At 35.5% G+C, this 26,607-nt stretch overlaps 4 protein-coding genes across 7 annotated transcripts in view; all 4 read right to left on the reverse strand.

Annotated features, from left to right (window-relative positions):
• Positions 1-1,109: 1,109 nt before the first annotated feature.
• LOC148276338 (uncharacterized) lies at positions 1,110-2,378 on the reverse strand. Its single transcript, XM_088234421.1, has 2 exons — positions 2,349-2,378; positions 1,110-1,973 (listed from the first exon to the last, which is right to left on the reverse strand). The coding sequence occupies exon 2, from the start codon at positions 1,964-1,966 to the stop codon at positions 1,475-1,477; it is 492 nt and encodes a 163-aa protein (XP_088090547.1). The 5' UTR covers positions 1,967-1,973; positions 2,349-2,378; the 3' UTR covers positions 1,110-1,474.
• A 5,218-nt stretch (positions 2,379-7,596) lies between these two features.
• LOC148276339 (uncharacterized) lies at positions 7,597-9,443 on the reverse strand. 2 transcript variants are annotated; one of them, XM_088234407.1, is made up of 3 exons: positions 9,415-9,439; positions 9,127-9,206; positions 7,597-8,795 (listed from the first exon to the last, which is right to left on the reverse strand). In XM_088234407.1, exon 3 carries the CDS (start codon positions 8,786-8,788, stop codon positions 7,871-7,873), a length of 918 nt encoding a protein of 305 aa, XP_088090533.1. In that variant the 5' UTR covers positions 8,789-8,795; positions 9,127-9,206; positions 9,415-9,439; the 3' UTR covers positions 7,597-7,870. The 2 variants fall into 2 exon arrangements, with proteins under 2 accessions (XP_088090533.1, XP_088090532.1); XM_088234406.1 differs by lacking the exon at positions 9,127-9,206 and having other exon boundaries at positions 9,415-9,443.
• Positions 9,444-15,515: 6,072 nt separating this feature from the next.
• The window catches only part of LOC148276340 (uncharacterized), a 56,894-nt gene continuing 45,802 nt past the window's right edge, over positions 15,516-26,607 (reverse strand). For 2 of the 3 annotated variants that reach the window (XM_088234409.1, XM_088234411.1), the window contains exon 2: positions 15,516-16,791. In XM_088234409.1, the coding sequence (XP_088090535.1) occupies positions 15,630-16,791 (1,162 nt within the window). In that variant the 3' untranslated portion in view covers positions 15,516-15,629. Of the gene's footprint in view, positions 16,792-19,061; positions 19,083-26,607 lie in introns of those variants that run through there. The other variant, XM_088234410.1, reaches the window with a different exon arrangement.
• Positions 22,172-24,918, reverse strand: LOC148276341 (uncharacterized). The gene is made up of 2 exons (XM_088234420.1): positions 24,779-24,918; positions 22,172-23,082 (listed from the first exon to the last, which is right to left on the reverse strand). The coding sequence occupies exon 2, from the start codon at positions 23,073-23,075 to the stop codon at positions 22,443-22,445; it is 633 nt and encodes a 210-aa protein (XP_088090546.1). The 5' UTR covers positions 23,076-23,082; positions 24,779-24,918; the 3' UTR covers positions 22,172-22,442.

Raw genomic sequence — 26,607 nt, forward strand, 5'->3', positions numbered from 1 at the left:
CGAAGTTCGGCGTGTCCTCGCATTAAGTCAATTTCAAAGAAATGCGCCCATATTGCAGAAAAAGATAGCTCTCAGTTTTTGAATCACGATAATTCGTCATCTCACACATCTCTTCTTGTATGCGATTATTTGGCCAAAACCAACGTAAAAGTCGTTCCCCATACACTGTATTCACCTGATTTGGCTTAGTTAGACATTTTCCTGTTCCCTTAACTCAAATTATCACTTTGCAGAAAGCATTTTGACTCGATTGAGGTGATAAAAGAAAATTCGCAGAGAGAGCTGAAAGCCATTCCGAAATCGGCCTACGATAAGTTCTATGAAGATAAGAAAAATCGTTGATATATGTGTTTTGCCTTTAATGGTGATTACTTTGAAGGGGATAAAATAATTGCTGATGAATAACTAAGCTTAGTATTTTTTTTTCATGAATTCCGGGTCATATTTGAATATAACGTAGGTCTAGTATTCAGGAATATAAAATACAGGGTGTTCTTTAAACCCCGTCACATCTGAAACCACGACGATCAGTATGGGCAAGAATATAAAATAGTCCGTGATGAGCATGGGCCTGGTGATACCTTCTGGGGAAAAGATAACAGGCCTAGTGAAGCATTTAGAAGCCGAGATGACATGAATAGTGATGGTTTCAGGAGTCATAATTACGGGCCTTGTGATGCCTTCAGGAACCATAATGCCGGGCTTAGTCAGATCTCCGGGAATACTAGCAAAAGGTTTGATGATTTCTTCAGGAAGCATAGGGATGGGCTTAGTGATGCCTTCTGGGATGGATACAGTTGAGCCGATGGTTTCAAGGATGGTTTTGGAGCCATGTCGATTTTTCAGAATGAATAGTCAATTTTTAATATCTGTGTGCAATATATAAGAATAGAACATAATATTATGCAAGTTGTGTTCATTGAAATATTTTTTATTTGTTCTGTCCTTCTTTGTAATGTGTTCGATTCTCAGAAAATTTAATGTAAGATAAACAGAATCTTGTAAATGAACCATTTTCAAAGTTTTCTATGGGACTTAGGTTTAAAAAAACTGTGCTAAAAAATCCCTCTGGAAACGGTGCTTTAACCAAGTAAAATAAAAGATGTTCGTATTTATAATCGCATTTTATTTGGGAAAAACAAAAATGTAACTGAAGGTTCGAAATTGTGTGTTGATTTAACGGATCAGGTCGAGGGATGGCCTTTCACTCTGTGGGTAGTGAGGGATGAAGGCAGCTGTTCTGGTGATACCTTCTGGGGCAAAGATAACGGGTCTTGTGATGCCTTCTGGAGCCATAATGACAGGCCTAGTGATGCCTTCAGGAGCAATAATGACGGGCCTTGTGATGCCTTCTGGGGCCATAATAACAGGCCTAGTGATGCCTTCAGGAGCAATAATGACGGGCCTTGTGATGCCTTCTGGGGCCATAATGACGGGCCTTGTGATGCCTTCTGGGGCCATATGACGGGCTTAGTCAGATCTCCGGAACAATAGCAATAGGTCTGGTGATTTCTTCAGGGAGCATAGCGATAGGCTTAGTGATGCCCGAGACAATTGGGCCGATGGTATCAACAAGGGATTCTGGGGCCATGTCGCTTTGGATGTTCAGGATGATCTGAACAAGGGGAGTGGCAGCTTGAGGGGCTGGAGCGGCTTCCACAGTTGGGAAAGAGATCGCTGGTGGAGCGAAGTTGGGGAGTTCCGGAGCGAAGATGACGGATTGCTCCGGGTTGATCGCTGGTGGAGCGAAGTTGGGGAGTTCTGGAGCGAAGATGGAAGGCACCTCTGGGTGGACTGGCATCGGGCTCAGGTTGATGGGGAGGTCGGGCATAGCTGGTCCTTGTTGCTCTGGAAGTACTGCGGGGCGGGTGAAGTGCGCATTTCCTTGGGGGATGTCGAAGGTGCCGACTAGTGGATGGCTCATAGCCGTGGCCACGAGGGCGAATACCAGAAACAGGAATTTCATCTTGATTCTGGAATGAGAGAAAAAACATAATGGTAATTATATGTGTCACACTTCATAAGTATTATATATATGTGGAGCATAGGGCACTGCATCGGCACTGATTGCAGCGTATTTAGATCGTTTTTGTTACGTGGAAGGTAAGGTGATCAGTCTTACACTTCAGGTGCCAGTACAGGATCAATAAAATATTGCTGTGTGGAATCATGTAAAAACCAATATTTCACGTTCAAATTGTACTGATAATCCACAAGCCTGTATTATTTTATCAAAATTTATACATAAAATCGAATTCCTGATTGAGAAATATGAAAATGTTTGGTTTAGATTGATCAATAAATTATTAAAAACATTTTCAAAAAAGTTAAATATTTATTTTACTTACTAATTGTTCCTTGCTGAAAGGCTTCCAACTGTGCTGTAGAATAATTAGCTTCAGTTTATATACTTTTTATAAAACTTCTGATAAATAAGCGAAGGCTAAGAAGACAATAGTTGTAAGTCCAAAACACACACATTTAAGAAACAAAGATTCAATCTTGCCAGAACAGTTAGTTACAGTTTTTATATTTGAGTTATTTTGTGTTAATTTGACGGAATATAAATCAATTCAAATTGCAATGGCTCTTTGAAGAACATAGTTTTTTGTTACATACTCAATACTCGTGTGAATTTCATAAAAAAATGAAATATTATAATTGTTTGCTAAGCCATCAATATCGATATATATGTACCTAATAAAGCAAATCGATAAAAGTTGTCATAATTATTATTTATTGATGTGGCTACTATAAAGATTAAAATGGAACCGTACTAAAATACTAAAAAAATTATAGCCCTACTTGGATTAATAAGATGTCACAGACGTAACGATGGAAGCAATTGTACAGCGGACAGTCAGCTCGTGCGTAGACCATATTTATATGTTTCTACCATCTCCGACAAATCAAATCCAAACGGAGATATTTATTTATTTTATTTATTTAATTTTACAATACGCCCAAGGGGCATTTACATAAAATATACAGGTAAGTACAAACATAGTAAGTAATAATTTAAAAAAATAACAACGCTTTGTTGTATACATAAAGAAACAATAAAAAGCATACTGCTATGCAAAATAAAAAGTGAAATTTTACATAGTAGTAAAAAAGAAAAAATATGGATAAAAGAAAAGTGATTGAATTTAAAAGCAAATCGTAAATAACTTATAAAGAATTTTAACAAAATAAATATAAATAAATACATATACACGTAAAAAATGGTATAAACAAATTAATTTTAAAAATAAATAATAAAAATTAGTTTACAGTAAGTATACTCGTATATAAGATAATAATATAATATCTGGTACACAAAAATATTTGATACATTTATTTCAGAAAAAGAGAGGATAATAATAATACACTTCAAAAACCGAGAAAAAATTTTATGAAAAAGAAAATTTCATTACGACATTAATAATTAATTTTAAACAGTGCATTTAAGAACGTTTAAAAATGAGTAGTTGTCGTATTAAAAATGTCTATATCACAAGTAAATTTGTTGGCTAAGAAATGTAAACTATAGACTATATATATTCCTATAGACGCAACTAAAGCTCTTGTGAATGCTTATGTCGTTTCGCGTCTAGATTACTGTAATGGAACATACGCAAATCTCCCAAAATACCAAACTGATAAACTTCAATATGTCTGCCAATGCAGCAGCAAGGCTTATTACGGGAGTAAAACATATTCTCACATCTCACAACATCTTCGAGATTTGCACTGGAAGCCCAGAGAGAATAAAATACAAGCTTTGCTGGACAGTATTCAAATCCCTTCATGAAATGGCTTTCATCGGACCTCTGTAATAGGGACATGTTAAAGAAAATCAACTCTTAATGTATATGTATGTATAAATGATGAGAGAGTTATGGAAGATTTCCGGTTTGCTCGCCGGCAATGGATCAATGGGAAGAACTGATCGAGAATAAGCGGAAGAGAACCTCTGACGTCAAACGTCAAATATAGAGATATGAGAGAGTGCGGGTATTATCCTTGGCTCTATCTGACTGAGTTTCTTCAGGGTATGCTTGGCAACATCAGTTTTGAGACTAGAAGAAATGTGTATTTGACTACACATTTTTATCGATTGTTGCGCGGTATTGTCGATAATCCTGAGATTATGATGAACATTCGTTTGTAGGATTCCGATAATTACCTAAGACAGCGTCTTCATAGATTGTTTTATATTCCGATATATAGGACCAAACTGCAGATGGTTATGCCCGTTGAAAGGGCTACCAACATCGCTCTGGATGTTGATCTGTTCCATGTATCCGAAGGGGTTTTCCGGAGCCGGATTCTCCTACTATTTTGACAAAAAGTAATTTAATGTACTTTTTGTCTTTTTATAATAATAAATACTTGCATTGAAAATATCCACCTCTCTCGGTAGGCTGCTCAAGAGACTAATCATCCTCCCCACAGGCATCATCAACGGTAAATTGGTCCTGCATACAGGAAAAACAAATTAATGGTCTGTGATGCCTAGCTCGTGATTGCTCGGTGCACTTTTATGCGCTTGAAAATGTTGAGTTACAAATAAACCCAACGAGGACAATGCTCCTTCTGACCCGCAAACTTGTGATCCAATCATAGGTACTTAAAAATAACAATTATGGATACTGCAATGATATGATAAGTCATCGTATCGAAAACACTCGTCGAAGATTCTATTTGTATTTTACGATACCGTGTTGTAGGAGGGTTACCTGTTTATTAAAAATAACTTTGTATTATGAATTCAGGATTTTTATTACGAAATGAAAAAAGCATAATATCGCACCCTGGAAATAATAGTGGCACAGCTCAAAAGGCTCATTTTTTTCAGCAGTTTCACACACGCAAAAACCAGAGGAATAACTAAAAGCTGTGTCATCTAGTTTGAAATGTTTTCAGAAATAACAATAGCTTAATGGTATTGGTACTGGATATTTATTTTATTTATTTATAAATCAACGGTTCAAAAAACCTTCTACAAAAAAACAACTGTAAACAACTAGACAACTTTACCTAAAGGAAGCACTTACACACTTCTGGTTGAACGATAAGGAGAGATAAAAACAACTGTAAACAACTAGACAACTTTACCTAAAGGAAGCACTTACACACTTCTGGTTGAACAATAAGGAGAGATAAAAACAATTGTAAACAACTAGACAACTTTACCTAAAGGAAGCACTTACACACTTCTGGTTGAACGATAAGGAGAGATAAAAACAACTGTAAACAACTAGACAACTTTACCTAAAGGAAGCACTTACACACTTCTGGTTGAACGATAAGGAGAGATAAAAACAACTGTAAACAACTAGACAACTTTACCTAAAGGAAGCACTTACACACTTCTGGTTGAACGATAAGGAGAGATAAAAACAACTGTAAACAACTAGACAACTTTACCTAAAGGAAGCACTTACACACTTCTGGTTGAACAATAAGGAGAGATAAAAACAATTGTAAACAACTAGACAACTTTACCTAAAGGAAGCACTTACACACTTCTGGTTGAACAATAAGGAGAGATAAAAAGACCAAATTTGTGGATGAAAGTATCACTCGTCTTTTATTTCGATAATAAAAAATAATGAGAGATCTCAGCAAAATCTTCGTACGAAGTTTTCCCAGAGCATGAAATATGTCATACCCAAAACCCGTACGACTTTTGCTCAGAGATATTTTTTTATCATTTATCGCACCGAGAGAGCGTATTAAGCTCTCAAGGACAAAAACTATTTTCAAGAGAGGAGTTAAGGACTGGATTTTCCTTAGTGGGAGGGATTTGAGTAGCAAACTCCTTGATGATTTTCCGAATGTTTGAGTTTACTGTTAATATATTTGTTTTTTTAATTTTTGTTGTATTTCTGATCCTATATAATATTTGTGATGATATACTCATGTGTCTGTGTCAACTAATTGCTCGTCCCATCTCAACACAGGACTTTTAGTCCCATGGAGTTGGGACTTATGTCTCAAATAATGTGTAATAAACTACCTATGTGCATAAATATTACGTCACTATTATTTCTTGAATTTTAATTAAAAAAATTGTAATACATGGAACTTTTTGCTTTCAAACCAAAATAATTGTTTTTAGATTTCATGCTAGTGTGCGGAAAAAAAAAATATTCGGGAACATTTTTGCATACTTTACTCAAAAACGTCCATTTCGGACTTGTGCCATTATTATCACTCAGGTGCGATGTTGAGAAATAAGAATTTATAAATTTAGACTTGAAGTTCAGTGAAATGTCTCAGGTACAGTGTTTATAAAATAATCATGCCTTGTCATTATTAGAACACATGTCATACTTCAAACCGATATGTGGTCCAGCGGTAGTGTTGTTGACAAGATCAAAGGACCGAGGTGCGTTACTTAATTCCTGTTTTTTAGCAAGTTATTTACGACTTTTAGAAAATGACCCAAAAAATTAAACAGACAAATACGAACTCGAATATTAATTTTCTGAAACATTTAAGTTTGTGAGTAAAAATTCTTGATGGAAGTTCATTGTAATTTATTATATAAATAAAAAACGAGTGATACTTTAATCCACAAATTCGAAATATCCAGTCACCGGTTTCATCGCTTTCGCGACACCTTCGAGACTGGTATCTTTATTAAGGAGTTCAATGTATTTATACAAAACAGAGGTAAGGATAGAGAATTCAAAATTATATGAAAGTAAATCAAATAAAGTTATTTTTATCTTAAGGATCATTAAAAAAAAAAATCTGGTTGACTAATGAGTTGACATAATGCTATTTTAATGAGTTTAAGTATTTTATTTTTAGTGTCCCATCTTTCGTGAGTGTAATTTTTGTCAACTATGATTTTTGTTTAATTTGGTTTAGTTTGACTTTTTCCTGTTTCCTGAAAGCATTTTGACTCGATTGAGGTGATAAAAGAAAATTCGCAAAGAGAGCTGAAAGCCATTCCGAAATCGGTCTACGATAAGTGCTATGAAAATCGTCGAAATATGAGTTTTGCCTCTAATGGTAATAACTTTGAAGGGGATACAATAATTATTAATGAATAATTAAGCTAAGTTACTTTTTTTATGAATTCCGGGTCTTATTTGAACATAAGCTAAGTCTAGTATTCAGGAATATGAAATAAAATATCAATCACACTAGAATACTAGCAATAGGTTCGGTAATTTCTCCAGAAAGAATAGCGATAAGCTTAGGATGCCTTCTGGGACGGAGACAGTTGAGCCGATCGTATCAACTAAGGGTTCTAGAGCCATGTCCTTTTGTTGTTCAGAATGACTAGTTAATTTTTAATATTTGTGTGCAATATATAAGGGTAGAACATGATATTATGCAAGTTGTGTTCATTGAAACATGTTTTTTTTTGTTCAGTCCTTTTTTGTAATATGTTCGATTGTCAGCGATTCTTTAACGAAAATTTAATGTAAGATATATAGTAAAGATACTAAGGGTTACAAGAGTAAATGAAGCATTTTCACAGTTTTCTATGGGTCTTAAGTTAAAAAAAAACTGTGCTCAAAAATCCTTCTGGAAACGGTGCTAAAACGTCGTGTTACATTAAGTAAAATGAAAGATGTTATAAAAAAAGAGGTATTTAGAAACAAATTCAATTCAGTTTAATAATCTGTAATTCATAATTCAATAATCGTATAATTTAGGCATTTTATAGTAAAATACGACTAAATAATTTTTAAAAATAAGAGAGATACGTCAAGCCTGGTATTATATGTAGATAAATGTGACATCACAGCCTTACAGCCTCACAATTCAATAAAAATAACCACGCATAATCGGATAAAATTCTTTAATTAAGTATAAGTTTTTGAAAAACAAAAATGTAACTGGAGGTTCGAAATTGTGTGTTGATTTAACGGATCAGGTCAAGGGATGGCCTTTCACTCTGTGGGTAGTGAGGGATGAAGGCAGCCGGTCTGGTGATACCTTCTGGGGCAAAGATAACGGGCCTTGTGATGCCTTCTGGAGCAATAATGACGGGCCTTGTGATGCCTTCTGGGGCTGTAATAACAGGCCTAGTGATGCCTTCAGGAGCAGTAATGACGGGCCTTGTGATGCCTTCTGGAGCAGTAATGACGGGCCTTGTGATGCCTTCTGGGGCCACGATGACGGGTCTTGTGATGCCTTCAGGGGCCATAATGACGGGCCTTGTGATGCCTTCTGGGGCCATAATGACGGGCCTAGTGATGCCTTCTGGAGCCATAATGACGGGCTTAGTCAGATCTCCGGGAATAATAGCAATAGGTTTGGTGATTCCTTCAGGGAGCATAGCGATGGGCTTAGTGATGCCTGAGACAATTGGGCCGATGGTATCAACAAGGGATTCTGGAGCCATGTCGCTTTGGATGTTCAGGATGATCTGAACAAGGGGGGCGGCAGCTTTAGGGGCTGGAGTGGCTTCCTCAGTTGGGAGAGAGATCGCTGGTGGAGCGAAGTTGGGGAGTTCCGGAGCGAAGATGACGGATTGCTCTGGGTTGATCGCTGGTGGAGCGAAGTTGGGGAGTTCCGGAGCGAAGATGGAAGGCACCTCTGGGAGGATTGGCATCGGACTGATCTCGATCGGCAGAGCGGGAAGGGGCATGGCCACTTCTGGGAGGACTGGCATCGGGCTCAGGTTGATGGGAAGGTCGGGCATAGCTGGTCCTTGTTGCTCTGGAAGTACTGCGGGGCGGGTGAAGTGCGCATTTCCTTGGGGGATGTCAAAGGTGCCGACTAGTGGATGGCTCATAGCCGTGGCCACGAGGGCGAATACCAGAAACAGGAATTTCATCTTGATTCTAAAATGAGAGAAAAAATAGAATGGTAACTATATATGTCACACATCATAAGTATTATATATGTGGAGCAAAGGGCACCGATTGCAGCGTATTTAGATCATTTTTGTTACATGGAAGGTAAGGTGATCAGTCTTACACTTTAGATGCCAGTGCAGGAACAATGAAATATTGCAGTGTGGAACCATGTAAAAACCAATATTTCACGTCCCGCCTGCCAGAAATCGAACGCAGCCTCTGGAACGAACGGCCTCTGGAATGGTAGGCGAATTCGCCAATCACTATACAACTGGCGGGCTTAACTCCACTCAATATTTATTTATAGGGTTTTTACCTGAGACAAGACTTTTAGTAGATAACACTAGTCCAGGGTTGTGGTTCTATTTTACACACGTTACTGTTTTATTCATCCGCCTGGACACAAAAATTCAACAGAGTTTTAAAAAAAAAAATTAAACTAAGCTTGTGTTTGAAAATTGTACTGATAATCCACAAGCAAGTTATATTTTATTTAAATGCTAACAAAATATTTAATTCTTGATTGAGAAATATGGTATTCTTAATATTTGATTTAGATTGAATAAAAACATTTTCAAAAAAGTTAAGGATTTGTTTTACTTACTAATTGTTCCTTGCTGAAAGGCTTCCAACTGTGCTGTAGAATAATTAGCTTCAGTTTATATACTTTTTATAAAACTTCTGATAAATAAGTGAAAGCTAAGAAGACAATAGTTGTAAGTCCAAAACATACAAATTTTAAGAAAAATAGTTTCCATCTTATGATTGCCGGCATAATATCATTTAGTCACAGTTTTTATATTTGAGTTATTTTGTGTTTATTTGACGGAATATAAATCAAGTTAAATTGCAATGGCTCTTTGAAGAACATAGTTTTTTGTTGCATACTCGATACTCGTGTCAGTTTCATAAAAAATGAAATATTATAATTGTTTGCTAAGCCATCGATATCGATATATATGTACCCCAATAAAACAAATCGATAAAAGTTGTCATAATTATTATTTATTGATGTAGCTTCTATAAAGATTAGAATGGAAATACGAAAATATGATAGGCCCCACATGGATTAATAAGATGTATTAAGGCTGTAGTCTGGTAAAACGAACGCAACATTAGGAAATCTTTTTTTTTTATTAATGTGTGATTAAGAAAAAACATTCGTTTTAAAATGGCAAAATCGTATGATTTCCTAATTTTGCGTTCGTTTTTTTAAACTACAGCCTTAAAGACGTATTTAGGGAAGTAATTGTACAGCGGAGGACAATCAGCTCGTAGGTAGACCATATTTATATGTTTCTTCCGTTTTCCATTCCTTAGGCGCAACTAAAGCTCCTGTGAATGCTTATGTCGTTTCACGTCTAGATTACTGTAATGGAATACACGCAAATCTCCCAAAATACCAAACTGCTAAACCAATCTGTTTTCAATGCATCAGCAAGGTTTATTACGGGAGTAAAAAGTATTCTCACATCTCACAACATCTTCGAGATTTGCAATGGAAGCCCAGAGAGAATAAAATACAAGCTTTGCTGGACAGTATTCAAATCCCTTTATGAAACGGCTTCAAGATATCAATCGAACCTTTGTATTCGGGAAAATACGTGTCAAAGAAAATCTACTCTTAGGTCAGCATTTGATTCAGGTAGAGGAAAACTTGTCGAAATCCGGTGTTTCCTAAACACTAGATTTAAAGATCGTGCTTTCGCCGTTGCTCCTTGCTCCGTTGGCCCCTCTGCCTGGAACCAATTGCCTTCAAATCTACGAATCATCGACAGACCCTGTCAGTTCAGATCTCAACTAAATTCTCACTTCTTTAGTTTAACATGTCCCTTAATTTTAATTAAAACATAAAAAATGTAAATTTAGCTTAGTTAGAATGTAAGTTTACGTATACAATGAGGAACTTCAGCCCTACGGGAAATTGGAAACAATGAATGTTTTTTTGCGCACGGTAAAAATTGGAACATTAAATTGTGCGGCAAAGCTTCCTGAAAATGTATGAAAAAAAATAATTATAAAAAACAAAATAAAAACGAACTACTTTGAACGACGTCACTGGTTCATATGAATCTACCAATGATGAGAGAGTTGTGGAAGATTTCCGGTTTGTTCGCCGTCAATGGACTAATGGGAAGAACTGATCGAGAATAAGTGGAAGAGAACCTCTGATGTCACACGTGGAGTTTTTTTTAGAAATACAAGACTTTAAAAAATCATTGCGCTGATAATATGCAATATAAAAATTAAAAAAGAAATTTTTAGCTTAATAAATTAAAAAATAAAGCAAACGAGAAAACATGGTATTAAGGGCATGTTTTGATAAAAGTTTTTTGGCTGACCACTAAATGACATCTGCGATCATCCTGTTAAAAAAAACCATACCGATCATAAGAACATTATCAAAAAAACATCATATAATATAGGCATTTATAAATAAAATATAGACATGAATATTAAGTGTTAAAAACTGTCTGAGTATTTTGTTATTTGTTTCTGTAAACCTTCTTTGTATATTCTCATATGTATTTTTTTTCTTATACTAATATTAATGAGGCTGTAATTAACTTTAACCAATGTTTGAATGAAGCAATAAATCTGTTCATCCCTAAAGCTAACTTTATTCGACCAAAGTTTCCAAAATTATTCAGTCCATATTTAAAAAAACTTGATATTAAAAAAAAGGGAGCCCCAAATTATATAAATCAACTGCCTAATAAATTACCAAATATTTTCCCAATTGAGAGAAATGATAAAAGCGGAAACAAGAATCTGTTACGATGTCTTTAGTTGCAATACTGAGCAGATGATAAACGATGACCCAAAATAGTTCTGGAAGTTTGTCTCGGATAAGCGTAGCGATCATCACATACCGTCAATTATGTTCCTCAATGACAGACGAGCAACTAATGGAGCTGACATTGCAAATCTTTTTGCAACTTATTTCTCATCCGTTGTTGTAAATAATAATTCCTTATGCTGCACTATCTCATTACACTATTCAAATACTATAGATCCAAACAGTTGCACAATATCTAGTAATGATGTTTTCCGTTCTATGAGCAAATTAAACAATAAAAAGACTACTGGGATGTATTATTAAAAAAATGTAGCTAAACTCTCGCTAAACCAATTTCATACATGTTTAATTTTTCTCTGTCATCTGGTGAGATTCCATCCTCATGGAAAATAGGTTATATAAGACCTATTTTTAAACCAGGCGATAAATCTGATGTTAGCAATTATAGGCCTGCAAAATTGTGATGCCAAGTATAGGTACAAAAATAACGTCCTACTGAAGCTACGTCATTTTAGTGCATATATATGCGTACCGTGACGTACGCTTCTCCTTGTTTCATTTCGATGTACCTACCCAAAACTTGGAGGCGGGGGGTCGGTAGTGTGTCTTCGTAATCGCTCGAGAGAATTTATCTTTTACTATATCGTCATGGCGAAGGTATGACGTTCTTATCTTCCCATCATAATCGAGGCCCAGGGCCCCGATTACAATGGGAAGTTAACATTTATCTTTAATTGTATCTACACAGTTAAATTAAGTTTATGCATACAATTATAACAAAAGCAGAATATGCGCACAATTTTTTCTTCTGAACATGTTTAATTATAGGTTACCGACGAAGACTCTTTAAACGTTTATGCAAATATACTCATTTTCGTAACCAAAATTAAGATGGCCGGATGATGTAAAAAGTGACATGAGAGCAATTGAACTGACGAACTGGAGAAGAGCCGCAGGATGCAGGGAGGAATGAATACAGATTCTGGAGGAGGCCAGTTCAAAGATGACGTATCCTCGCATTGAGTCGATTTTAAAGAAATGCGCCCATATTACTGAAAAATAAAGGTTTTTATTTATTAATTAATAACAATTGTACATACATTTATTAGGGACAGAGACATAGATTATAGCGACACTATCAGGAACCCATGCCTGTGAACTTGCCCCGACTCGCTAGAAAATCCGTGTTAAGTCGGGGCACTAGTAATGGCATCTTAATTAATATTGATATTTACTTTTGATTGTAGTTACTTTCATAATAGTATTATTTCTGATGACTCCTCAAATATAATTGTTCCATATGGATACAAAAATGAAAAATACGTAATTTCATTTTTAAAAAAAATTACATAAGTAAGTAGGTACATTTTGTTAAAACAGAATTTTTCTTCGTCTTGCACCGTCGTTTGACTAAAGGCGGAAACAAAATTGTGTGATCTTAATGAGAAGTTAAAAATACTATTATTGAAGAAAAATCACACAACCGATATTTCCGGCGCAACGACGATATGGTTTATCTTTTTTTCTCATTCTCTTCGAATTATAGTGGAGGATATTAATTAACCCTCGTATAATACTAATTCTAATAAATCCATTAAAAATAATATCAATGGGTCAGTTAAAAAAGTAGCAAACTTTGCTGTTTTTACGTACTGCGTACTATGTTTACTACTTGTTTAACTTTTATGTGTTTTTAACCCTTCGACAATCGCACCTAAAAAGGTTACAAGGATATGCGCGCGCGAGCATAATGCTCACGCGTCTTGACGTTTTATCACGAAGTTGCATTTTGAGCCAAATGCAACAATATTTTAGAAAAATAAATGATACCTGAGAAAATAAAACAAATACATTTTTTTACACTTTTTTTGTAATTATTGGAACAATATTATATTATACTAAAAGTACTTATTAAAAATAAATCAATTAGTCTATCAATCGAACATTGTTGGTGTATCCTCCAAAATATGTAAGACACATGTATGTTACGTGTTCATTGCTAATTATATTTTCCGCGTGAAACACACGCATTTTTTTTTAAACACCGTTCTTCGTTCTTAGACAAATTGAATAAAGTCTGTTCACTGCAGCCACTGTTTCATCATCAGAATATGGTATGAATCGTTTCGTTGTTTGTCTGAAACCTGATGATATTTTGTGAGTTCAAGTAGAAAAAATTGTCTCTTATTAACAACTTGACTATTTGCCTAGTTTATACGAGTAATTTGGGCGTTCATGCCGGCTTTATTTAGCATTGAAAATAATATTCTCTTTGGCCATCTGCATTTAATGTTTCCTACAGAATAGTTTGCCTTCATCTGATTTAAAGTTTGGTAAAATAAACCGCAGGTTTTGAGCCAGCTCCAGATTGTTTGATAATACTTTTATAATTAATTTTTTAATACCAAAGATAGCAAAATTTTATTTTTCCCAATACACAGTCTTCACATTCCAAAACAATATCTTCATCAGAATCTTCATGCAAACCAAGAAGAAATTGAATGATTTTCTAGCTCTTCTCTAGTTGGACGATGTCTTAAGTTATCCATCTAGAAAGTAATAAGCATTATGGAATAAATATGTAGTGAAAAGTTTATTCTTATGCATAAAAAAAAAAGCTTTATTCCAAAAACCGAAAAAAAAAATTATTGGTTGCGCAATGAGCAAAATGCTGCGCGCTATATCAACCGCTTCACAACACTCATGTGCAAGTACCGAAAATAATGTTCACTAACCCGTATGATAAAGGAAGAATAATTAGGAAGGTACCTAGGCGCATGCGCCCAAATATTGTAAATTTCTACAGTAAAATAGTAATTTAAAATTAGCGTGAGTAAAATGTTCATAGCGCGCGACTCCTGACGGGTTAATTAATAATAAAATATGATTGTTTTATTGTATTTTCTTTCTACATTGTTCGCATATATTATTAATTTGATTGCAATTAGTTGTACCCAATCATCAAAATGAGTTGTTTCTGTGGGAAATTAATTGACTTGATTTATTTCGCCCAATATGCATTATCAGGATGTAAAATACGAGTATAATATAATATATACCTAATAATTACAAACAAAACAAACAGACAATCACGCCGTTTCCACGTAAGGGTAGGCAAAGAGGATAGAACGCCACATCATTATATCTTTGCACACAGATCTCGCTTCCTCTACATTCATACATCTTTAGATTACACGCGCGCCGATTATTCCGACTTTTGACATGTCCATCTTATTTGTATTTGTTGGATTTGGTTATACCATGTCTTTCTCGGTCTTCCTATATTCCTGCATCCATCAAAATTAGCATTGTAAATATTCTTAGCCGTTCTTTCGCTGTCCATTTACTCTACATGCCCAAACCAGCGCTCTCTAATTAATATAAAATACATATATGCATGTTCTACATTACAGCTATTGTTTATAGTGAGGGAGTTCAGTGATTGTTTTTATTTTTAAATTTATTTATTTAATTTGTTGATAGACTCTTAAAAGAACCAAGCCAATTTTTTTTGTGTATAGGCAATGATTTTATAAAGATATGTATTTTTGAAATTATTCCGCGTGTGACGTCTCAAGTTCTCTTCCCCATCTTCTCGGTGAGTTGTGCTGATTGGTCAGTTGACTTAACGGAAATCTATCACCACTTTATATCATTGGTTGAATCATAAGAACTAGTGACGTCACTTCGTTCGAAGTAGTTCGTTTTTGTTAAATTTTTTTTTTTTTCAAGAAACTTTGCCGTAAAATTTAATGCTCTAATTTATACGGCGCGACGTGAAGGAAAAAAAAATGTATCCAAACTCTCGTAGGGCTGAACTTCCTTATTTGTATGCCGCTTACGAGATAGGTATATAAATATTTTCAAAAACCTAAATTCAGGAGAATGAAATAAAATATCAAGCATATTTCTCAAATCAATGTTTTATTTTTGGTCAAAACCACAATATTACTATGTACTTTTAAGTCGTCGGTATCTATCTAAATAATGATCCTTAAATAGCCATAAATGAACATTTTTTAACGAGTCAGAGCAATAAATTCATGCTCTGGAGCAGGTCTGGTGATGCCCTCTGGGATCAAGATGACGGGTTTAGTAATGACGCCTTCTGGGGCCGTGATGACTGGCATGGTAATACCATCTGGGCCCATAACGACGGGCCTAGTGATGCCTTCTGGTGCCATGACGACAGGCCTGGTGATACCCTCTGGTGCCATAATGACGGGCCTGGTGATGCCTTCTGGGGCAAAGATAACGGGCCTAGTAATACCTTCAGGAGCCGAGATGACAGGCCTGGTGAGGCCTTCTGGGGCCATAATGACGGGCCTTGTGATACCTTCAGGAGCCATAATGACTGGTCTTGTGATGCCTTCTGGGGCCATAATGACGGGCCTTGTGATGCCTTCTGGTGCCATAATGACGGGCCTTGTGATGCCTTCTGGTGCCATAATGACGGGCCTTGTGATACCTTCAGGAGCCATAATGACGGGCCTTGTGATACCTTCAGGAGCCATAATGACTGGCCTTGTGATGCCTTCTGGAGCCATAATGACGGGCTTAGTCAGATCTCCGGGAATAATAGCAATAGGTTTGGTGATTCCTTCAGGGAGCATAGCGATGGGCTTAGTGATGCCTTCTGGGACGAAGGAAATTGGTCCAATGGTTTCAACGAGAGATTCTGGAGCCATATCGCTTTTGATGTTTAGGATGATCTGAACAAGGGGGGTGGCAGCTTTAGGGGCTGGAGCGGCTTCCACAGTTGGAAGAGAGATCGCTGGTGCGGCAAAGTCTGGCATTTCTGGAGCCAGGATGACGGATTGCTCTGGGTTGATCGCTGGTGGAGCAAAGTCGGGGAGTGCTGGGGCGAGAATGGATGGCACTTCTGGGACAATTGGCATTGGGCTGAGTTCAATTGGCAGAGCGGGAAGGGGCACAGCAACTTCTGGGAGTACTGGCATCGGGCTCAGGTTGATGGGCAGGTCGGGCAAAACTGGCATTGGGCTGATTTCGATTGGCAAGCTTGGGAAGACGGATGGTCCCTGTCCATAATGTTCCTCTGGAATTACTGCTGGCCGGGTGAGGTGTTCGTTACTCGCGGGGATATCAAAGGTCCCGACAAGTGGGTGGCTCACGACTGAGGCCACGAGGGCAAACACCAGGAACAGGAATTTCATCTTGACTCTAGAATAAGATAAAAACATCATTATGTAGATATGCTATTTTTGAACACATCATCATTATCATTATCATTATAATGATTCTTTTCGACTCGACGGCTACTCTCTGGAGATTGGTGCAACTTGTAGTGTAGTGATAGGCCCGTTCGCTTAACTTGAGGTCCTGACAGGGTAGACGTAAAATATCAGCTTTGAAGGTTACACTACTACTACTACCATCACGCCATTTCCCCGTAGGGGTAGGCAGAGATAATGGACCGCCACACACGTCTATCCTGGCATACAATCCTAGCTTCTTCCACATTCATACATCTTGTCATACATGCCCTTCGGTTCTGTCTGCTTTTGACATGACTAGACTTAAGATTTTGGTTTATCTGATCATGCCACGTCTTCCTTGGTCGTCTTCGTCTAACGTTGCCGTTCATTTTTGCCATATATACTTTTTTTACCATTCTCTCGTCGTCCATTCGTTCTACGTGACCAAACCATCTCAGAGACCCTTTCTTAATCTTATCAATTATACTTGTCTCAGATTTACACTCTCGCCTGATTTCATCATTCGTAACCCTGTCATACATTGATTTCCCACACATTCGTCTAAGAGACCGCATTTCAACCGCGTTCACTCGGCTTTCATCCTTCCTCTGCCAGTTCCATGTTTCACTTCCATACATAAGTGTTGGGACTAAAACTCCGTTGTGCACTGCCAGTTTAGCTTCGATTGACATATTTTTATTAGAAATTACTGTGCTTAGTGCTCCGTTCCACTGCAATATTTCATTGATTCTGCACTGACATCTGAAACGTCAGACTGATCAGCTTACCTTACTTTCAAAAATGTGATTCTAGGAATATAATGAATTTATAACTATGGCTTTCCTTTGAGCTCGACAGATTTTAATTTTTGATAAACATCTGAATCATCATCTCAAAATAATGTAAAAATGTTGCTATGTATTAACTATTTTGGTATGATTGGTGGAGGGGTGGCAAAAGCTCTGGTTTGCTCGATCGGACTTGTTTCTCCCGGTTTACTAACAAGCTGATGAACTAGCACAACCTATCGCCGTCGAAATTGGGAAAATTAGATTGAAGGTGGCAGACAAATTAAGTATATCACTGACGGTGATGGGGTCATTGAAAGTAGTAAATGTAAATTTACTACAAATGGTGCATAAAGCACTGCATTGGTTCACCAACCGCAGCGTATATTGATGATTTTTGTTACAAGAAGGCAAGAAGTAAGGTGATCAGTCCCACGCTTCAGGCGCCTGTCCAGGGACTATGAAATATTCAAGAGTAAAAATACCTTTTTTAATAAATATTTCGAACCCAAGACGCTAGTCCAGGGACTAGGTATTATATTAACTTAATAAAATATTTTTTTTAAATATTAACGTATATTAACGGATAGTGGTTTGGCCGGATATCGGATTTCCGGCAAGCCCCTTAGCCGGAAAGCCGGATATCTCAACCGAACTGTTTGAAAAATAAATGTTTTCTGTTTATAGACACATATTTATTAGCTACATTTTGTCTTGTTATATCATTGAGCGCTTGAATTTTAATTTGAACCTGTCATGTGAAAGCCCTCTGGGCGTGTATAATAAATAAATATGATATTACAACAGATACGGAGAACATTAAAAAAATAATGAAATATGAAAGACCATGCGTTTACCTGTCATTTTTTTATTTATTTATTAAAAAAAGTTTTTAATCAATACATTTTTTTAAATACATATAAGGCGAAAAGTACAAATGAAACAAAAAACCACACCAAAAAACAGAGAACCTCTTTTGCTTGGTGTGGGATTACATGTTTACTAAAGCTATTAATCGAAATGTGGTTGGTTCAAGTGGCCATTTTACACGCTGTGTAACTCTCACCATTTTACCTATGTTTGAACATCCACATTTAAGAGTGAAGAATATGGATGTTTAAACATAGGCAAAATGGTTAATGTTACACACTGTAAAGTGGCAACTTAAACCAGCCAATGACAGGTAATAAACCCTGTAAATGCTCATTCTTCTATATTTACTTCGATGGAGTGTTCTAGAGAACACTCCATAGAGGGGATGAAATCCAAAACAAATACAAAAATTTGAACAATCTCAAAATATTGTTAAAAAAATTTATGTTTTATTGAAAATCCATGAAAATTATTAATAGGAATTTGAAATAACATGGTTTATATTTTAATACGGTAAAATTTAGATAAACGTATTGTATAAAAATATATTTAGTGCTGAAATTGAGTTACTTACTAGTTTTTCCTTGGTAAAGGCACTTACTGTACCGTGTGTTAGTTTCCGAACGGTTTTTATACTGTTTTAGGGAGTAATCAATAAAAGCTAAATTATCTTCTAACAATACACAATAAATTAAATCCTTAAACGCCATAAAGATCTAACTATTCAAGTGGCTGCTATAAAGATTAAAAATATGATCATTCGGATTTCCCATATTTTAGAAATGTAGGTATTATTTAGAGATAAACACTTGTACGGTAAAAAAAGACTTTTTTTATAAAACAAAAACGTTGTTATTTACACTGAAGTAAAATTTAATAGACCCGACAAGAGCGCGTAGTAGATGGCATTCCGATTCGTGAGTAGTTGCCTTCCTTGCCTGTATTTTCACAAGTCGGGATGAACGAATAGAGCGGATTTTTAGGATTCTGATATAGCTATCAATGTATTCAAAACAAGTTTTTATTTATATTTTTTTAATTAAAAAATGAGCACAAACAAAATGGTTCACAGTTGACGTCACGTCATTTTGACGTCACACGTAATGCCCGCCGACTACACTTCCGATAAACATGCGCACAAGTATGTCGCGAAAACGTCATACGTGGCGTTTGTCCCATAACGCGCGAAACTATTCGTTTTCGGGTAATTATAAAAACAAATAAAATTTCACTTAAATTACCAATTAAAACCTTTGTAAAAAATTTGTCCGACATCGCACGTGGCAGAAAACCGATTTTGACAATGAATAAAGGTGTTATGTAATAAGTTCCAAATTTCTAACCCACGTTCAAATTCAAATTACGAGCAACTTCTAACTCTTTTTCATTTTAATTCTCTGATAAAACGCCGCGTTGTTTTCGATATAAAATTTCTGTATAAAATATTGAACAACAAAGTAGACACTAGCCTCCTAAATAAAATACAAATAAATGCGGGATTGAGAACACTCAGACATCGGGAAATATTTAAACTGCCTTTGTTTTCAAATAATCTTACATACCACACACCTATGGCCCGCATGTGTCGGGAAAATTATATTTACTGCCGAAACAATAAAATTGACATTTTTCATGATACTCTCTCAGCTTTTGCGATTAATCTATTAGGAATAAATCTTATTTAATAAGTACACACGTGCAACTTATTTTTTATTGCGTTGTATCCTGTATAAAAAAAAATATTCGAGAGTACTCGCTAAATTTAAATAATGATTTTGGTAAAATTATCATTAAATTCCCTATGTTAAGTTTAACTGTATTATTTTAATCGGATTGTGGTCCCGTGGCTAGTGTTGTAAACTCACGAATCAGGGGTCAGAGGTTCGAACCCCACTCACTCAACCCCAACTTAATTTCCATTTTCTAATAGTGAGATATTTACAACTCGTTGAAAATGGTCACCAAATTTTAAATATTTGGGTAAATTATAAGAACGCTAATATTTTTATTTTTCAAAAATAATATATTGACCGAGGCGTTTTTATTTATATTTTTATTAAAGTCATTAATCATGGAGTTTTATGGAGTTATATTTTGTTTATTTGGAAATCTTTGTAATAATGAACAGACTTTAGAGGTTACTGGCTACTTTCTTCGGTGAACTTAGTCGCGGAGAGTCTTAGGGGTTGATGGCTAACTTGAATTATTATTTTTTGTAAAATGATTTTTAAAGTTCTTTATTATTTTTATTATGTAACCTCATTTTTCTAAAAAAAAATTCAGTTGGTTTTTCATATACACACGTTAACATATATGTTTTTGGTACGAAAATAAAATATTTTTTACTGTCTTACGATAAGGTTACTTACCCGAATTAGAAAGTCAAAATAATTTTATATTTATGTTGTAACAGGATAAATAAATATGTCAAGAAGTAAGCAATTTGACTCTTAATTTTAACTTGTCTATACCAATACAAGGCGCTGATTATAAGATTGAAAAGTGTTGCCCAGGTTAAATTTAAAAGTAAGAGTAGGAAAGATTTTTTTAAATCATTTGATTTAAGATAGTACAAACTAGTGCGTTGTATAAACTGAAATTAGATTTAATTAAATTATTAATGAAATAATTATAGCTACCCGCTAAGTCTAAATACACGAGTTTTGAAGCAGGTTTTTTATAGCCACATAAATATTACGTATATTATAAAGTACCGAGAAAGTATTTTTTTATTTAGAATTTTTCATTTTTAAATTTTCTATTTGCCCCACCTTGTTGTATTTTGACTACTATAAACTTCCGTTCAAAGTCTTCCAATTTTTTTCTGTTAATAAAAACCGAACTAAATTAACATTGATTAGATAGATAAAATTTTGAATACATGTAATAAACTGTATTAATGATACCCAGTAAAAATTAAGATTACATTATATTATTTTGTTTTTGCTCGAATATTTGAAATTTGATTGACGTATTTTTTAAAAATGGTTCATTGTGACTATTAAAAATTTCTTCGTAAAATTTTGTTCACTCTTTAAAACGAAATGTTATACATATCACCAGAGAAAAGGCTGGTGCTAGATCTCCAACAACAAATTTGATTGTTGCTATTTGTTTTTTATTCAGTTGTTTATAGACAAACTAAAATATACGTTATTTAAAAAACTTTAAGAATACATTTTGAGTATACCGCAAAACAATATCTTCCTTTTGACATTTTGAAATCAGTTCTACTTCTTATCAAATAATAGTGAAAATTTTCGAGTATGTTTTTCGTATATCAAATATTTTTGTGTACCAGATATTATGTTATTATCTTATATATACTTACTGTAAACTCATTTTTATTATATGTTTTTAACAATAATTTGTTGATGCCATTTTTTTAATACTTATAAGTACATGTAAATGGATTTATTTTTTTGTTTGAATTCTTTACAAGTTATTTACAATTTGTTTTTTAATTCAATTACTTTTCTTATATCCATTTAATTATTTTTTTTCTTTTTTACTTTGTAAAGTTTCACTTTTTATTTTGCATGGCAGTATGCTTTTTATTGTTTCTACATGTATACGAAAAAGCATTGTTCATCTTTTAAATTTTTACTCACTATGTTTGTACTTACCTGTATATTTTTTGTAAATGCCCCTTGGGCGTATTGTAAAATTAAATAAATAAATAAATATACTCCAGAAACAATTTATTGCTCAATTTATAAATAAAAATAAGAGTTTTAAGTTAGAATAATCGTTATAATTATTATACATAATTAATTAATTACATTTAGAGGGAGGTGGCAATACCAAGGCTTGAAAGCCGCCAGCTTAATAATTGAAATAAAAACATGTTTTGCTGAAGCTTTTTAATTTATATTATAATATTACAGTAACAGTATAACATTGACAAGTAACGACATACTCTCAAGAATTCATTTTCAGTTGGTTTCCAGGAAGATTAACGGATAAGGTCAAGAGATGGCCTTTCGCTTTCTGGGTAGAAATTATTAGGAATGAAGGCAGCTGGTCTGGTGATGCCTTCTGGGGCTCCAATAACGGGCCTGGTCAGATCTCCGGGAACAATAGCAATAGGCCGGGTGATTTCTTCAGGGAGCATAGCGATGGGCTTAGTGATCCCTGAGACAATTGGGCCGATGGTATCAACAAGGGATTCTGGGGCCATGTCGCTTTTGATGTTCAGGATGATCTGAACAAGAGGGGTGGCAGCTTTAGGGATTGGAGCGGCTTCCACAGTCGGGAAAGAGATCGCTGGTGGGGCGAAGTCGGGAAGTGCTGGGGCGAGGATGGATGGCACTTCTGGGACGATTGGCATCGGGCTGATTTCAATTGGCAGAGCGGGAAGGGGCATTGCCACTTCTGGGAGGACTGGCATCGGGCTCAGGTTGATGGGCAGGTCGGGCATAATTGGCATCGGGCTGAGGTTGATTGGCAAGTCTGGGAAAGCGGATGGGCCTTGTCCAAGAATAGTTTCTCCAGGCAGCATATGAGCTGGACCGTTCGGAATCATTCCTGGAATGAATGCGGCTTGGCTTGTTGCCACGAAGGCAAATACAAGGCAGAGGAACTTCATTTTGAACCTGGGAAAGGAAACATTAGTTTTATTTTCAGTGTACGCTTCTGTATTTTTAGTCCGGCCGTTCTTATAAAGAAATAAATTGTTCAAAATGTTGCTATACCATCACATCTCAAATATTTATTATGGCTGCATGGCGAGAAGTAATCTGTTCTGTGATGAGGGACAGTGTTTTATATATTTTATTATTTGAGAATTTATGAGATAAAATATTAGAAAGAATCGAATGAAGAATTGTTGACTTCAACAATGTTTGATTATGTCCAAATGCTTGCAGACAAAAGTCAACAGATGGAAGAGTTGAGGAAATGTGGATGTTCAAACATGGGCAGAATGGTGAATGTTACACAGTGTGTAAAGTGGCCACTTAAACCAGCCAATGACAGGTCATAAGCCCTGTAAATGCCTAGACTTCCAAATTTCTTCTCGAAAACTTTTTCCCTCTCTGTTGAAATAAATTTAAAATTGTTGACTTGTTCATAATATTTTTTCGGTTAAGATTTAAGCTCGCATTACACGGGTCAGAAAATGGTACAAGATCTTGTGCAGTTTTTTTTACAATAATTATTGCATCTGGACTATTTTGTTTAATATTTTATACGGAACAGTTTCTGGGATTGAAAATTGCGCGTAAGCATGCGCAGTGCGTTTTTTAATCAGCTTCGCAGTTGACAAAACGAGCTATCTTGTGACGACGCAGCTACCTGAACTAACAATACATTATTCTGCAATTGACAAAGGCACATCAACAACAAATGTGCGTTGACGGTAAAGGTCAAACCGAACTACAGCGGCGCTGTACGCCAACATTTTGTTTATAATAACTTATTACACAACAGTGAAAATAATATTTCGTGTTGCCGCTACGTGCCGCGCAGTGCCGCCCTACTGCGGTTTGAGCTTTAACAGTATCGCAGGCGTGAGATGAAAAATAGGATATGTTTTAGTTTTTCCGAATTTGGTCACAGATTTCACCCAATTTATATATTACAAGACTCAGTATTTCTGTAGCTTAGACCTATAAAGGCCAATGATGGATTATTTTTATTTTTTTATCAGAATTTTGTAGTGGGTCGATGTAAATTAAAAATAATACATATTTCAAAATTATTTTTTTCACATACATATGAAGTAATGTTTTTTATTATCATTCGTTATCAAACACGTCAAACAGTTTAAAATAACGCCACAAAATTCATGACGAATTAGTCTCCTGTGTTATTGCAATTTTTTTTTTTAAAGAAATGTTTGCGTTCTTATGATTTACCCAAATATTTAATTTTGAGAACCATTTTCAACGAGTTGTAAATAACTCATTATGAGAAAATGGGAATCAAGTTGGGGTAGAGTGGGATTTGAGCCACAGACCTTTGGTCCGTGAGTCCGAGACATTAGCCACATGACCACAACCCGATTCATTATTTACGACATTTACCCTTATAGTTCCATGCCGCAGATTTATTGGTTCAAATCCTGCAGAAGATTTTAAACCATCTTCTGACCCCTGTAACACAAGCTTAATCTGCATTGACTCTTTTTTTGTTAAGGGTTGAGCGTTTCGATATTCCAATATCGAGGTAAGAAGTATCGAAGAATCATTTTTTAGTCCGAAATATGAAGTTGTTTTTCTGTTTGGATCATCACAGATCATTACTAAATGTAAGAATTATCATGATCAAACAAGTTTGAATAAAACTTACTGTAGTTTGTTGATACCACTGTACGATAAAAAGTGAGACTGTGATGTTGCTGGATTTTGAATGCTTTATATACCTTAAAAATATCTTAGATATGTGTGACAGATATTAATTTAAAAATAATTCCTCCACAATTGGCTAATAAAACAAATCCCTTCAGTAAATTACAAATTCCGGTTTCCCATTGTTTTCAAATTTATTGATAATATTACTGATCAACATTTTAGTGCATACGCACTGCGAGAATCACAGGGCCGCAACTGCAAATAACATTATTTTGAGTAATTTGAGATGGAATATTTGAAAGGCCGATAAAGATATTGAAAGAAGGGTGAGTGCCGGGAACAGGGTGAACGGTGCACTAAAATCTACTTTGGCAAACAAATGTTTATCGCAGGAGGCTAAACTAGCAGTTCACAACGGAGTTCTAGTTCCAACTCTAATGTATGGGGGAGCGAAGTATGGAATTGGAAAAATAATGATGAAAGTAGGTTGAATGCTGTCTAAATGCGATCCCTCAGGCGAATGTGTGGTAAAACGATGTATGATAGGTGCACAAATGTCGAGATCCGTGAAGTGTGTAAGGCTGAGACATGCATTATTGACAGAATTAAGAAAGGGGTGCTGCGTTGGTTTGGACATGTAGAGCGAATGGACAGCGAAAGAACGACTAAAAGGATCTACGATGCAAATGTTGATGGATGCAGAAAACGAGGAAGACCGAGAAAGACATGGCACGATTAAGTCCATCAAATACTTGAAGATGGACATGTCAAAAGTAGGAATAATCGGCGTGCGTGCATAAGAAGATGTATGAATGTAGAGGAAGCGAGGTCTGTATGCCAAGATAGAGTGTTATGGCGTTCTATCCTCTCTGCCTACTCCTACGGGGAAACGGCGTGATGGTTTGTTGTTGTTGTTGTTGAATATTTGAAAATAGACGACAATGTATGTATATTGCTAGGATACTATAAAGTTATTTGCTTGACTATAGTTGATTATCCTGAAATACATTTTTTTAAGGTTTTTGCGGTTTAATGGTTGAAATTAATAAATAAATCTCCCACAAAGGCCAGGAGCATGCAAATGGTAGGTAATGTTTTTTTTGTTATCAAATAATGAAATATTCCCAGCAGCTTCATTTAATACAAAATACCTGTTCTAAAGCTACATATTATATTAAATATTCATATACCTACTATATGTACACTTTAATAATAATGTGTGTGTTTGAGAAGGATACTGTCTTTTTTTGGACATATTGCTAGACGTGAGTCAGACAATCTAGAAAAGGCAATAATGTCTGGCCGCGTTGAAGGTAGGAGAAGCCGGGGTAGAATCCCATACAGATGGACTGACCAAATAAAGGTGGCTACGGGGCTAAAATTTGATGATTTAGTACGTCGGGCTGAGGACAGACTAATTAGATGTGTTCATGGTGATCACGATCCTAAGCATTGAGGGACCGACTTGGAAGAAGAAGAATAATAATAATTTCAATTCAATTCATTTAATTTAATATAACATATACATAACGAACATATATTTAATACTACATATTATAAAAAAGAAAAAAATACACGAAAGAGATTTATGTTTAGATTCAATATGTCCATGTATTTATAATTTTCTCAAACTGAACGGTTTAGGTAGGTAGGAAGAAATTGCCTTAAGGCAATATGCCCGCCCTTATATTTATATTTATTGTATATAAAGTGTCAAATAAATAAATATGTCAAAGTAGTAGGAGAATCCTGCTCCGGAAATCCCCTTCGGATACATAGAACAGATCTAGAGCGATGTTGTTCAGCATAGCGGTAGCTCTTCCAACA

Source organism: Micrasema longulum, unplaced genomic scaffold, assembly GCF_059751315.1.
Source record: "Micrasema longulum isolate JH-2025_06_02 unplaced genomic scaffold, ASM5975131v1 h1tg001236l, whole genome shotgun sequence".
Classification (NCBI taxonomy): Eukaryota; Metazoa; Arthropoda; class Insecta; order Trichoptera; family Brachycentridae; genus Micrasema; species Micrasema longulum.

Excerpts from the sequence above, each read along its gene's own strand:
- LOC148276339 (XM_088234406.1), bottom strand. The coding sequence starts at position 8,788 with ATGAAATTCCTGTTTCTGGTATTCGCCCTCGTGGCCACGGCTATGAGC.
- LOC148276341 (XM_088234420.1), bottom strand. The coding sequence starts at position 23,075 with ATGAAGTTCCTCTGCCTTGTATTTGCCTTCGTGGCAACAAGCCAAGCC.
- LOC148276338 (XM_088234421.1), bottom strand. The coding sequence starts at position 1,966 with ATGAAATTCCTGTTTCTGGTATTCGCCCTCGTGGCCACGGCTATGAGC.